The sequence below is a fragment of the Triticum dicoccoides genome, chromosome 2A, assembly GCF_002162155.2.
Source record: "Triticum dicoccoides isolate Atlit2015 ecotype Zavitan chromosome 2A, WEW_v2.0, whole genome shotgun sequence".
NCBI classification, from domain to species: domain Eukaryota; kingdom Viridiplantae; phylum Streptophyta; class Magnoliopsida; order Poales; family Poaceae; genus Triticum; species Triticum dicoccoides.
Genome location: NC_041382.1, coordinates 759589330 through 759603216, shown reverse-complemented (window position 1 = coordinate 759603216; position 13887 = coordinate 759589330). Strand labels below are relative to the sequence as shown.

The 13887-nt window shown below is 43.7% G+C and overlaps 1 protein-coding gene across 1 annotated transcript; it reads left to right on the top strand.

The window, feature by feature from the left end:
- Positions 1-12171: 12171 nt before the first annotated feature.
- Positions 12172-13476, top strand: LOC119352346. Its single transcript, XM_037619015.1, has one exon. The coding sequence runs from the start codon at positions 12229-12231 to the stop codon at positions 13174-13176; it is 948 nt and encodes a 315-aa protein (XP_037474912.1). The 5' UTR covers positions 12172-12228; the 3' UTR covers positions 13177-13476.
- Positions 13477-13887: the final 411 nt, after the last annotated feature.

Here is a 13887-nt window from a genome sequence, read left to right as displayed (position 1 = left end):
GTCTGTTGGAATTATATTAGCGGTTACTGCATTATTTATGAAATCTTGCAGATAGGATGTCAAAACATTGTTTCCTCGACGATTTTAATGAGGAAAGGTTGTATGTGATACAACCGGAAGGTTTTGTCAATCCCGAAAGATGCTAATAAGTATGCAAAGCTCCAGCAATCCTTCTAAGGACTGGAGTGAGCATCTCGGAGTTGGAATGTATGCTTTGATGATGATCAAAATTTTTGGGTTTGTACAAAGTTTATGAGAAACTTGTATTTCCAAAGAAGTGAGTGGGAGCACTATAGAATTTCTGATGAGTATATGTTGTTGACATATTGTTGATCAGAAATGACGTAGAATTTCTGGAAAGCATATAGGGTTATTTTGAAAGTGTTTTTCAATGGAAAGCCTGGATTAAGCTACTTGAACATTGAGCATCAAGATCTATAAGGATAGATCAAAATGCTTAATAATACTTTCAAATGAGCACATACCTTGACATGATCTTGAAGGTGTTCAAGATGGACCAGTCAAAGAAGGAGTTGTTGCCTGAGTTGTAAGGTACGAAGTTAAGACTTAAAGCTCGACCACGGCAGAATAGAGAGAAAGGACGAAGGTCGTCCCCTATGCTTAAGACGTAGGCTCTTCAGTATGCTATGCTGTGTACCGCACCTGAAGTGTGCCTTGCCATGAGTCAGTCAAGGGGTACAAGAGTGATCCAAGAATGGCTCACAGGACAGCGGTCAAAGTTATCCTTAGTAACTAGTGGACTAAGGAATTTTCTCGATTATGGAGGTGGTAAAAAAGTTCGTCGTAAAGGTTACGACGATGCAAGCTTGACACCTATCCGGATAGCTCTGAGTAGAGAGACCGGATACATATAATGGAGCAATAATTTAGAATAGCTCCAAGTAGAACAGTTGTTTGGAATAGCTCCAAATAGAGCGTGGTAGCTGCATCTAGGAGATGACATAGAGATTTGTAAAGCACACACGGATCTGAAAGGTTCAGACCCGTTGACTAAAACCTCTTTCACAAGCAACATGATCAAACATAAAACTCATTGAGTGTTAATCACATAGTGATGTGAACTAGACTACTGACTCTAGTAAACTCTTGGGTATTAGTCACATGGCGATGTGACCTGTGAGTGTTAATCACATGGCGATGTGAACTAGATTATTGACTCTAGTGCAAGTGGGAGACTGTTGGAAATATGCCCTAGAGGCAATAATAAAAGTATTATTATTATATTTCCTTGTTCATGATAATTGTCTTTTATTCATGCTATAACTGTATTATCCGGAAATCGTAATACACGTGTGAATACATAGACCACAATATGTCCCTAGTGAGCCTCTAGTTGACTAGCTCGTTGTGATCAACAGATAGTCATGGTTTCCTGGCTATGGACATTGGATGTCGTTGATAAGGGGTCACATCATTAGGAGAATGATGTGATGGACAAGACCCAATCCTAAGACTAGCACAAAAGATCGTGTAGTTCATTTGCTAGAGCTTTGCCAATGTCAAGTATCTCTTCCTTTGACCATGAGAGCGTGTAACTCCTGGATACCGTAGGAGTGCTTTGGGTGTATCAAACGTCACAACGTAACTGGGTGACTATAAAGGTGCACTACAGGTATCTCCGAAAGTATCTATTGTTTTATGCGGATCGAGACTGGGATTTGTCACTCCGTGTAAATGGAGAGGTATCTCTGGGCCCACTCGGTGGGACATCATCATATGCGCAATGTGACCAAGAAGTTGATCACGGGATGATGTGTTACGGAACGAGTAAAGTGACTTGCCGGTAACGAGATTGAACAAGGTATTGGATACCGACGATCGAATCTCGGGCAAGTAACATACCGATAGACAAAGGGAATTGAATACGGGATTGATTAAGTCCTTGACATCGTGGTTCATCCGATGAGATCATCGTGGAACATGTGGGAGACATCATGGGTATTCAGATCCCGCTGTTGGTTATTGACCGGAGAACGTCTCGGTCATGTCTACATGTCTCCCGAACCTGTAGGGTCTACACACTTAAGGTTCGATGACGCTAGGGTTATAAAGGAAGTTTGTATGTGGTTACCAAATGTTGTTCGGAGTCCCGGATGAGATCCCGGACGTCACGAGGAGTTCCAGAATGGTCCGGAGGTAAAGATTTATATATGGGAAGTCCTATTTTGGCCACCGGAAAATGTTCGGGATTTTTCGGTATTGTACCGGGAAGGTTCTAGAAGGTTCCGGAGTGGGGCCCACCTGCATGGGGGGACCCACATGGACGTGGGTAGTGGGGGCAAGGCCCCACACCCCTGGTCAAGGCGCACCAAGATCCCCCCATAGAAGGAATAAGATCATATCCCGAAGGGATAAGATCAAGATCCCTAAAAAGGGGGGATAACAATCGGTGGGGAAGGAAATAATGAGATTTCTTTCCTCCCACCTTGTCCAACGCCCCAATGGACTTGGAGGGCAAGAAACCAGCCCCTCCACCCCTATATATAGTGGGGAGGCGCATGGGAGCTATACACGAAGTTCTGGCACAGCCCTACCTCTCTCCCTACTCCTGCTCTCCCATGGTGCTTGGCGAAGCCCTACTGGATTGCCACGCTCCTCCACCATCACCATGCCGTTGTGCTGCTGTTGGATGGAGTCTTCCTCAACCTCTCCCTCTCTCCTTGCTGGATCAAGGCATGGGAGACGTCACCGGGTTGTACGTGTGTTGAACGCGGAGGTGCCGTCCGTTCGGCACTTGGTCATCGGTGATTTGGATCACGACGAGTACGACTCCATCAACCCCGTTCACTTGAACGCTTCCGCTTAGCGATCTACAAAGGTATGTAGATGCACTCTCTTTCTACTCGTTGCTGGTCTCTCCATAGATAGATCTTGGTGACACGTAGGAAAATTTTGAATTTCTGCTACGTTCCCCAACAACTGCTCCATGGCAACACCGAGTGCAACGCCTCCGGCGAAGCTTCATTGCAGCTCCGACGGAACCTTCAATGCAGCTCTGACAAAGCTTCACTTCAGCCCGGCGGAGTCCGTTCCATCCCCATCGCAACTTCAACGACCCGGCGGCGCTCCAATGCAACCCGAGCGAAGCTGCATAGCAACACCAACAACCCCGGCGACGCCGCATGGCAGCCCCGGCGGCCCCGTCGACGCTGCATAGAAACACCGGCTACCCCGGCGATGCACCATAGCAACACCTGCGAGGCGGCGACCCCCGCGATGCTGCACCGGCGGCCACGACGACTCAACACCGACGAGCCCCTCGCCGCAGCACCCGCAGCCCGCTTGAAGCACATGCAGCGCAAATCGGCGGCACGCAACTTTTCCCCGCCGACGGCAGCATCGCCCGTCATGCTTTGCCTTGCAGGAGCGGTTGGTGCTTGCGGCAAGATGTGCACGCCATGGTTGGAAGCAACGATGGTGAGCCATTGTATTGTATCGAGCCCCACTCATCCCTGTCACAGCCTGTGAAAAAATGAGAGAGAGAGAGAGAGGGGATGGGGGACGAACGAAGAAGACGAGAAAGGAAGAGGATAAGGCTGGGATGGAAAGCGGTGAGCCGGGCCCGCATGCTACGCGTGTAGTGGATAGGCGACACACGCGCGTGAGACGAGTGCCACATGATCGGCTTTGATCGCACGGCTAGCGACACGGTTTACGCGAGGCAAACATCAGTCGGTTTAAAACAAACGATTTCCATGAAAAAAAGATCACTAGGATCTCACCTGAATTGGACGGTGGGAGGCCCGCGGGGCTGCAGGGTGTCGATAATGGTGTGTGGTAGCCGGTTGAGGCAAGGAGGACAACGCCAAAGTGGATGCGTCCGAGTGGGGCAGAGCGGTGGGAGAGAATGGAGGCATTTTTTACTCCAAGCATGGGCTGTGAGTATATTTTAGGGTCACGAAGGCCACTGAGGATAAATTACCCTCCATAACCCGTTATAAGTGATCTGTTAGGTGCACATTAGAGAAGAAAACGTGAATTTATTCTTCAGTAACCGATTATAAGGGATCTTAGAGATGCTCTAAGGCTCCAATTACTGTTTGACTCTTACTCAAATCCACGGACAAGGATAAATGGGGATTGTAAGAAGAAAGGAGAGATTAACATACTGAAAAATCATTGATCATCAAACAATCTCCTTCTGCTTATTACGTCCATAGCTTTGCACATCAACTTCAATTGATACGTATTGCCCTACTCTAGACCTATTGTTACCTGGTGGTGTTCTAATTATAGAACTACTGTTCACATTATCACTTTATTAGCGTGTATCAACAATGCTTTGAGTACTCATAAGTATGAGAAATAATACATTACACCTCACGCGAGTAGAAAAAAGTAGTGTGTGATGCTTCTTATTCTTATGTACACAAATCTTGTTGAAGATCAAACTGGTTTAATCCAATACAGACAAATGATGGTCATTTTAGAGGGAAAATATATCTTGATGTTATGAGATTATCCAACATCTTAACAATAGATTAAATGAGTTCAATACGGAGTTTCTTATTTACATGTTAACTTTGAGTCCCTTTGATTCATTTGCTTCTTGTGATGCATAGATGGTAATGAATGAGAATTGCCGAATTAAATCTCAAGAACATGTCAAGTACTAATTTGGTATGATTTGAATTTCAACTTGCCAACTCTGTTGATGGTATGAGAAAAGATTATAGGTGCAAATTCCTTAAAAATTCTAGTGAGCTCTCTATTAAGCTTGTCGAAACAAAATCGTGTGCTTTATGATTTCGTGTATTTACTTATCGAATTGGTGTTGATCTTAACGGCGTCCATTGAGAGCCTTGAAAGAGTTCCAGGAAATGAGCCTAGTGAAGAATAAGTTGAGAAATAGTACGGGTGGTGATCTATTGAGCCATTGCTTAGTGACTTTCAATGAGGGAGCTCTATTTTCAGAAGTATAGTCGATGCTTTCATGGCAACGTGAATGTGTATAAGTAGCTAGTGTTATAACTTTCTACACATGTTATCTTGAGTAGGGCGTTTTGGAGCTCGGCCTTCATGGAGGCCGGATTTTTTGAAAAAAAATCAAAATTCGCACTTTTCAATTTCAAAAAAATCTGAAAAAAAATTCATACAAGTAAACAAGGATGGTATGTGTATGTATGTAAAATTTGAGGATGAAATACCCTAAAATGCGATCTGTACAAAAAAAAGACAGATTTATGGACTTTGAGGATGAATAGTGCATCTACTAAAAAGCCTCGTATTTGTTCTTTTTGTGTAGCACTCATTTTAAGGTGTTTCGTCCTGAAAATTTACACACATATGCTTTATGTCTCTAAGTATGTGTGTATTTTTTTCAAAAAAATTTGAAACGTGAAAGTTTGAATTTTGACCAAGCCACTACAACAGGAACCCCCCTACAGCAACGCATCTATGCGTTGTTGTATGTTCGTATAAGTGTTGCACTGGTCTACACCAACGGATTAATATGTGTTGCCGTTGGTGGCGTTGCAAGGGTCTACAACAACGTATATGCATCCGTTGGTAAACGACGTCTAGAAATGTTGCTATCTAGCAACGTATAGGGTTAGAGTCTAACAACACTACATATGCGTTGCTGGTCACCGTGCACAAAAGGCTTTTCAAATGGATATCCAACCCAATCCAGCCCAATATGGGTTGGGCTTTTCTAATGGGCATATATATGATATTGCCATCCAGCCCAATATGGGTTGATTAGTCAACATTTCTATTAGGCCATTACCATCTCTGCTATTTTCTGTTGAAAAAATCTCTACAATTATTAGCTGGCTCAATTCCATAGAGGCTACTTTTTCCATTGACCAAGTCAATTACCCAACAAAGGGTATTTTCACATCACATGACAAATAATTACTGTATAAATATCAATGTCAATTCCATATCACGTTTCATAGTTCACATTCCCCATAAGCCAAAATAACACAAGCTATATATCAACCTGATACAACATGTAGCATCAACAGACACTAAGAAATATATTAACAAACGAGTGTTCTCTTGACTCTCAAACACAATTGTATAGCTCTCCTCTTCAAAGTTACATTTGCAGGAGGCCTTTCTCATGGCATCTTGAAGGCGGCTAGGGTTGCTTTGGTCTTTATTTGTCCATCGCAACTTCTTGAAAGATGAGCTGCATATCATCCCATCAAAAGAATATGGCTAGAATCTGCAAAAAAGATTTTAACATATCAGTAACCATGAGTTACAAAAATATATCTACCATTGCAACAAAATTCTGAGTTTAGAATTAACCATGTTTTCCTTACTGTAGCTTATATAAATATTACCTAACAAAACACTACTTTTCATAATATTCATGATGACATTTTACATATGCTGATAAGGGAACCATATCCAAATGAAAATGATAAGAAAAGCTAGTGGCTCGAGATATCACTTTATCAGCTAATCAGAACAAAAGAAGTCATGATCTTCCTAAGACAAACCACCAAGATCATTACCATCAGGGATCTGGTTGTCACCAATTTTTTAACACCCATTTGTTCAAAAGCAAGCATCACTCTGCCTCGATAACCATAGCTTGCCCCCCCCCCCAAAGACCAACCAAAAGATTTATGAACTTGTATATGTTCAGAATATGGTCATCGTGACAAAAAGGCAGTCTATGTTTTGTCCAAACTCTAATACACACATATATAGTCAAGACAACAAATTCATTATTGTTACAAATGAGGTGATAATTGTTGATTGAGTTCTACAATGAATTCTGCCATCGTCGTAGTTTTCGCTGTAATTGACTCTTCCCTTGTCCTTGCACACTCAATATTGTGTGATTTATTACGTGATCTTGTCACAAGGTTTTTTTTTTGCTATCTCTGGAGATAACAGCTCATGCTCCATAATCTGCAATTGTATCAATGGCGCCTTTGTCATGTATAATGCAGTGTTGCTACTATAGTAACTAATCAGTTCGTAACCTTCCCGCAAAAAAATCAGTTCGTAACCTGTTAGATCTGAATGGTGATCCAAAGCTACTACTTGAAAATATGCTAAACTGGACATGTATACATTTAGAAATCAACCAGATTAGTTGGGGATTCCCTCATGGGTTGGGTAGCATAGTTGGGAGAATAATATATATTTCAACACTTGCATTTGCCATTGCGAAATTAATCAGATATGCATGCACCTTATCCCTAGCTAGGATTTGACGCGCAGAAATCAATCAGACAGACTAGCTATAGACTACAACATATACTTGTGGAGAAGTACTACTACTTATTAGTACCTGGTGAGTATCCTGAGAGTACAAGAATTCAGCCATCTCACCGGAGTGGAACTGCAATAGTAATCTGTAAAATATCCTGAGCGGTTCCTCTGGCCAAATTTGGATGACCTTTGATGAAGCTAGCATTATGGATCTCACACCTCATTTACCCTCCGAAGGAGAATAGAGCAGATTAGATCACATAAAATGGTTAGTGAACTGCAAGTTTGCTACTTGAGTAGAGGACCGTACTGTCGCAGGGGATGCCTATTAGTAGTAATTGAGTTGGCACTTAAGTAGATCCATGAAGTTATCAAAAGTATGAGGATTAGGTATGGACGAGAGGAAAAATGCATATCAGTGTGGAGCAGTTAGCAAAGGTGAGTTAGCCTAAAAAAGTTAACAAAGGTGAGTTGAAAATCCATTGGTGAATTAGTTTAAGTTGTTAGCAAACAATCAAACAAGCGGGCGACGGGGGGAGTAAGCATCTGGACTACTGCGGGTTGAGCCATACAGCGGCCTTGAAGGTGCACGTACCATGCCGGCGGTGCTGCCGCGGCGGGAAATAGGCGAAGCGACTACAAGGAGGCATTGGCGAGGTGGAGATACCTGAGGCGAATGGACGTGCGCCACGAGCAGAGCTGCTGGCCGGAGACCATTGAGGAGGTGATGCGGATGGAGCCCGAACTTATGCCGTCCAACATCGGAGGTGGCCCAGCGCCGTGGACCTTGCCGTTGCCGCATGATCCAGGAGAAAGGAGGGGGGTGGATGAGAACGACGGAGGCAGTGAGGGTATGGGTGGCGACCAAGACTTCCCCACGGTGCTCCTCTTTGTCTCGGCGGCGCAAGGTAAACGAGCGGCGAGAGAATGACGGGGAGGGATTAACCGGATGGAGAGGAAAAACACAGGAGAGGCTAGATTCGGCGGGGAGGCGAGCCGTGAAGGCACGAGTAGTGGCGGGTCAGATGAGAGCGGCAGTGCTAGTATAGGGGGCGGTTGCAGCGAGAGAGCCGGCGGCGTTGCGGAGGCGTTGCGGTAGTGGGTTTGTGGGAGATAAAATTTCTTTTAGATCTAGAAGTAATAATATATGGTCACCTGAAATTTCCTAGATCCTGCCACGCACGTCCAAAAACATCTCGCATCGTGCGCTCATTTTTTTATATACGATGTTTTTTTCTGTTGGGTTGCCACTTTACATTATTATTAGTTTTGACTAATCTGGTTGGTTAAAAAATTCTTAGATATACCACTTACTTTGTTCATATCATCAAATTTACCAAAATACTATCCGTATAAGATGTTGTTTTAAGTTTTGAACTACAAAACCGTCTTATATTTAGATATAGAGGACATAAATATTTAGGGTATTTTCAAAGCAGACCCTTAAAATGCACATCCGAACCATGATGTCCGGATGTAATTTTTCATCTAATATGAACCCCTATTTGAATGTGCGCACGTCCGTGTCCATTTTCCGTAAAGCGAAAGGTTTGTGGGCGTCCGACCAATGCCACATACGCGTCTGACACCCCGGTCTTACCGAAAAATAATTCTGGCGCCCTTGCCCTCTCACACGCAACCGCCCTCCACTAGTCGTGCCACATTCATGATGGCCCAGCGCGGACATGACTTGTCACTGGAACCGGAATTGAAGTGGCACGACAGCCGAAAGCGCCGCCCGCGTCGCGGCCCGGTCTCTACGCATGTTCCATGCCGGAGGAACATGATGGCACGGGGAGACAAGACGACTATCTAACGCATTGAAGTCGGTTGACCATCCATCCGCCCACCGACATTGAACTGTCACCGAGATTGGGAAACCCACTCCGATCGCCCACATTGAAACAACACATTGCACGCGATTGCGCACTCCACGATCTCTTTTGTTCCTCCTCTGTGCACCACCTCCGCCATGACGGCGAGCTCTAGCGCGTTGTGGGAGACCCTCTCGACGGAGCAGAAGTACGAGTTAGCTGGTCTTGCGGCCGGCTTGCCAGCGAGTTCGTCTGAGGTGAGCGACAATGACCCTATGATGGAGAAGGCGTCCGACGATGAGCCGGTGCCCGTGCCCACGCTGGTCCATGCCATCTTCACCATGGAGTAGGCGTAGTGCACACTTCAACATCGTCATGAAGAAGGAGCAGCTGGCGCCACCAGTGTTGGGGTTTCGGCTAGCGCAGAAGGACCAACGCTACAAACCTCACCCTCCTCATGCATCATCGGTTGGTGGAGAGCCAAATCTATGGCGAGTTCATGAGCGAGGGGGCCGTGGTGGATGATTACCTTTGCCGCCACCACCATGTGCCATTGTCGCCACCACCATGTCTATGTCACCAAGGAACCAATACCCAAGCGAAAGTGATGACGTACTAGAACTAATAACAGAGGAAAGGGAGGGGTCACCACTCCTCAAGACAACAACGACGTCGTTGGACCAAAGAAAGGAAAGGCACCGAGACAGTGACAAGGAACCCTAGGTTTTTTTTTATGTTTTTCATGTTTTTTATTTAGAATATTTTTATATATGATTTTTTAAATAACATTTTTCAATATGTGATGAACATTTCTAAAACACGATAAACAGTTTGAAATATATATTAAACATTTTTAAATACATGATGAACATTCTGAAATACACAACGAACATGTTTAAAATACATGATGTGCTTTTTTTCCTCAGATACGTATTTTCCTTTGAAATATGTGAGTATTTTTTAAAATACATGATGAATAAATTTTGAATACACAATAAATATTTTTAAAATTCACTATGACTTTTTGGTAATACATGATGAACATTATTCAAATATACGATGAACAATTGCTAAATACATGATATGTTTTCATGAAATGGAGCATGTATAATTAAAAATGCACGATGAACATTATGAAAATACACGAAGGTTTCTTTTCTAAAAAATTAAAAATTCCATGTTTTCTGAGAAACACGAACTCTCCAAAATTACAAGGACAATTTTCACTTGCATGAACAAAATTTGCACTACTTGTATTTTGACATGGTTATATAAAATTATTAAAATACAAATATTTTTATAAATAGATTCTTTATTGGATAAAATGTCGGAATTCAAGTGAACATACACGTACAAGTAGCAACTTCATTTTGAGTGTAACATACAAGTAGCAATTTCATTTTGAATGTAACGTACAAGTAGCAATTTCATTTTGAATATAACGTACAAGTAGCAATCATTTTTTAGAGAATTTGTACAAATATATATTTTTTGTGAGTAAATTGCAAGTAGCAACTGAGCGACATTAAAAATCAGCGGCAGCCCATTTCGCTAGGCCCCGTGTGCACGTTCCTGGGCCTGGACTTGCTTTCGTTTTTAGAAGCGGACCTGGACTTGCTATGTCCCAGGTGTGTGTGCGTTGGTTCATTTAGAAGGAATCTTACTGGAAACAATGTGAGGTAGTTGTCTCAGGTGGTTTGTAACTTGGTTAATAACCGTGAGGTTGCTGGTTCGAGTATCATGTGCCACTTTTTCCTTTTTAATTCATGTGATGGAATGATAACATGTGATCTGCACAGTGCACATATGAATTATGTCTAATCATTATTAAACTACATTTTAAAGTAGCAACGCATAGCGTGCATCACATAGTATCCGTTGTTGTTCACACCACTAGCAACAAACAGAGTACCAACGCATATATGCGTAGGTATAGAAGATACCTGACAACACATCCTTAAAGCGTTGCAAATTATGCGTTGTTAAAGGGGGGTTCTTGTTGTTGCAAATTATGAGTATCATGTGCCACCTTTTCCTTTTTAATTCATGTGATGGAATGATAACATGTGATCTGCACAGTGCACATATGAATTATGTCTAATCATTATTAAACTACATTTTAAAGTAGCAACGCATAGCGTGCATCACATAGTATCCGTTGTTGTTCACACCACTAGCAACAAACAGAGTACCAACGCATATATGCGTAGGTATAGAAGATACCTGACAACACATCCTTAAAGCGTTGCAAATTATGCGTTGTTAAAGGGGGGTTCTTATTGTAGTGAAGTTAAACTCGGGCTCCATGGAGCCCGAGCTCTAAAGAGCATTTTCATGTTATCTTTTATTCATATAAGACTACTTCTCTTGCCAACTATTTGTATTGTATTTTTTTGTGCATATCTGCCATATTTAGTGAACTACAATGTTGTGACACCTTATTAAGCTATTAACATTGTTATTATGTTGGTATAAACTTTATATTAAACGTGTGATATCACATTTTTAACACACCCTTTGGCAAATTCTTTTTTTAAGGCTGTGGCAAATTCTTTTTTTAAAGGCCCTGGCAAATTATTATCTCCACCACTACTGATAATGATGCAGTCTACATAGATCATGTCGTGGAAGTGGTCTTGATTGACTTAGAAGTCCTCTTGCCTAACATAGAGGTCATCCCTTGTATCGCTTTCCCCATGACTACTAGCATATATCCAATCTCTAGAAGACTCTCTTTTTCATAGAATAGCAAAGGTAGACGGGCAATGCACGTTGCAGAGACAAATAATGTACATAAATCATACATGGTTCATGACTAAGGAAATAATCTTTATTAGAAAAAAAAGGTTAAAGATGTATATCTTAATCATTACGGTGTTATTAAAGGATGAAATGTGTAATTAGGAACACTAAGACAAATTTTTAGATATTCAACATAATTTTAGAGTTGTTGGACTAATCAAAATCCCACATTACAACACCCTTAATTACTTTGATGACACTTCATGTTACAATAGCATATCGTGGACTGATTTTTCCAAGTCTTCCATTGGGTACAATACAACAACGTGCCCTAGGTTTCTAATTTCTCCACTAACTGCCGAGCACACATCAGGGGTTAGCCCTCAATCAACTATATAAGCCCTCCACAGCACTAGCCAATCGATCCACAATAATCCTCTCTTCCCAGACCTTGAAGAAGCTTCAACAACTGGCCATGGCTGCCAAAACCCCAAGCTCGTGGTGCTTTAGTTTCCTAAAGGAAGCTCTGATCCTCCCCACGCGAAACCCTAAGCTCTTCACGCCGGTGTTCCTTGTGTTGGCCGTCGCCACCTTCCTTGCCCGCTCAGTCCATGTCGTGTTCATCCAGCCTCTCGCCGACGACATGGTCAGGTCCATCTATCTCATCGAGATGAGGAACACCGGCTTCTCCTGCGCAGAGGGTGCCAAGCTCGAAGAGGGCGCCATAAAGATCATGCTAATCTCCATCGCCCAAGTGATCCTCATGCTGGCGCTTGGCTTCGTCAAGAAGGCTCTCGCCTTCTTCGCGGCCTCCACGACCTACTCCGGCGACCGCTACTCGCTGGCCGAGCTCGTCCGCAAGGTGATCTGCAAGGGGAACACCCTGAAGGGCCCTGCTATCACCTTCGCCGTGGTCACCGCGCTCGACCTGGCGTGGACGGCCGTACTGGTCGCCATGCGTGCTGGTACTGCCGTGATGATGCGCGGTGGGCAGTCGCGGGTCCTCTCCGTCCAGGGCCTCGTCTTCCTCCTCACGCTCCTCGCCGAGCTATGCTTCGCCGTCCTCGCGCTGGTGAGCGTTGCCGCGTCGGTGGTCGACGGGGAGCGCCGCGGCGTGCACGCGCTCAGGCAGGCGTGGCGGCTCATGACGCGGGTGAGGAGGAAGGAGGGCCTCCTGCTGGTGCTCCTGACGTATCTCCTGCCCACCGTCGTGGCTCCGGTGTACCGGGCTGCTCTTGTGTACTCGAGGAGGAGCATGGCGGCGGGCCTGTGCGTGCTCGCTGGGTATGCTTTTACGTTCGGTGCGCTGCAGCTGGTCTATCTGGCGGCGGCCACGGTGTTCTACTACGAAGCCATGGAGAGCAAGGAGGTGGTGCCTTGTGACGCTTATGCCAAGATTCCTTCCGGTGAAGGAGATGTCTGATTCGTCTCTAAGTGGTCGCTCGCTAGACTGATGAGTTACATGGGAGGCTTTATCCTGCAATAATGTACTAATAGTATCTCTGTAAGATTATACGTAGCCAGAGCCCAGAGGGGTACTATACTACTAGTTCTCTTGGCTTTGGCTTGTGGATAAAACCGTATTCCTATGTTTTCTTTACTAAATGATGATGCGCCACGGGGTTACTATGAGAATCGGTTGCAATATACCTCCTCCGTTTTTAAATATTTGTTTTTTAGAGATTTCAAATGGACCATCACATACAGATCTATATAGACATATTTTCGGGTGTAGATTCACTCCTTCTGCTCTGTATATAGTCACTTGTCGAAATCTCTACAAAGACAAATATTTAAAAACGACGAGAGTATTTCATAAAGACTGCAACATGAATATTTCGATAAATAATCTAAAAACAAAAACTGAAAACAGTGGGTAGGCGCACCGCGTGCCCATGAGATGGTGGGTATGCGATTTGATTTTTAGAGGTCGATTTGACGTGCGCTGCGTCAAACTGCCGGTGCTTCGCACAAGCAAGCAGCCGAGCAATGCGATGGACCGTCCCATTTGCGTAGATACAAGCACAGCCGTTTTTTCCTTTTACCGGTCTTTCTTATTCTTTTCGTGTTTATATATTTTCACTTTTTCTTTTTATTTCTCTCATTTTTATCTTTCTTTTTCTCCTTTCTTTTT

Excerpts from the sequence above, each read along its gene's own strand:
- LOC119352346 (XM_037619015.1), top strand. The coding sequence starts at position 12,229 with ATGGCTGCCAAAACCCCAAGCTCGTGGTGCTTTAGTTTCCTAAAGGAA.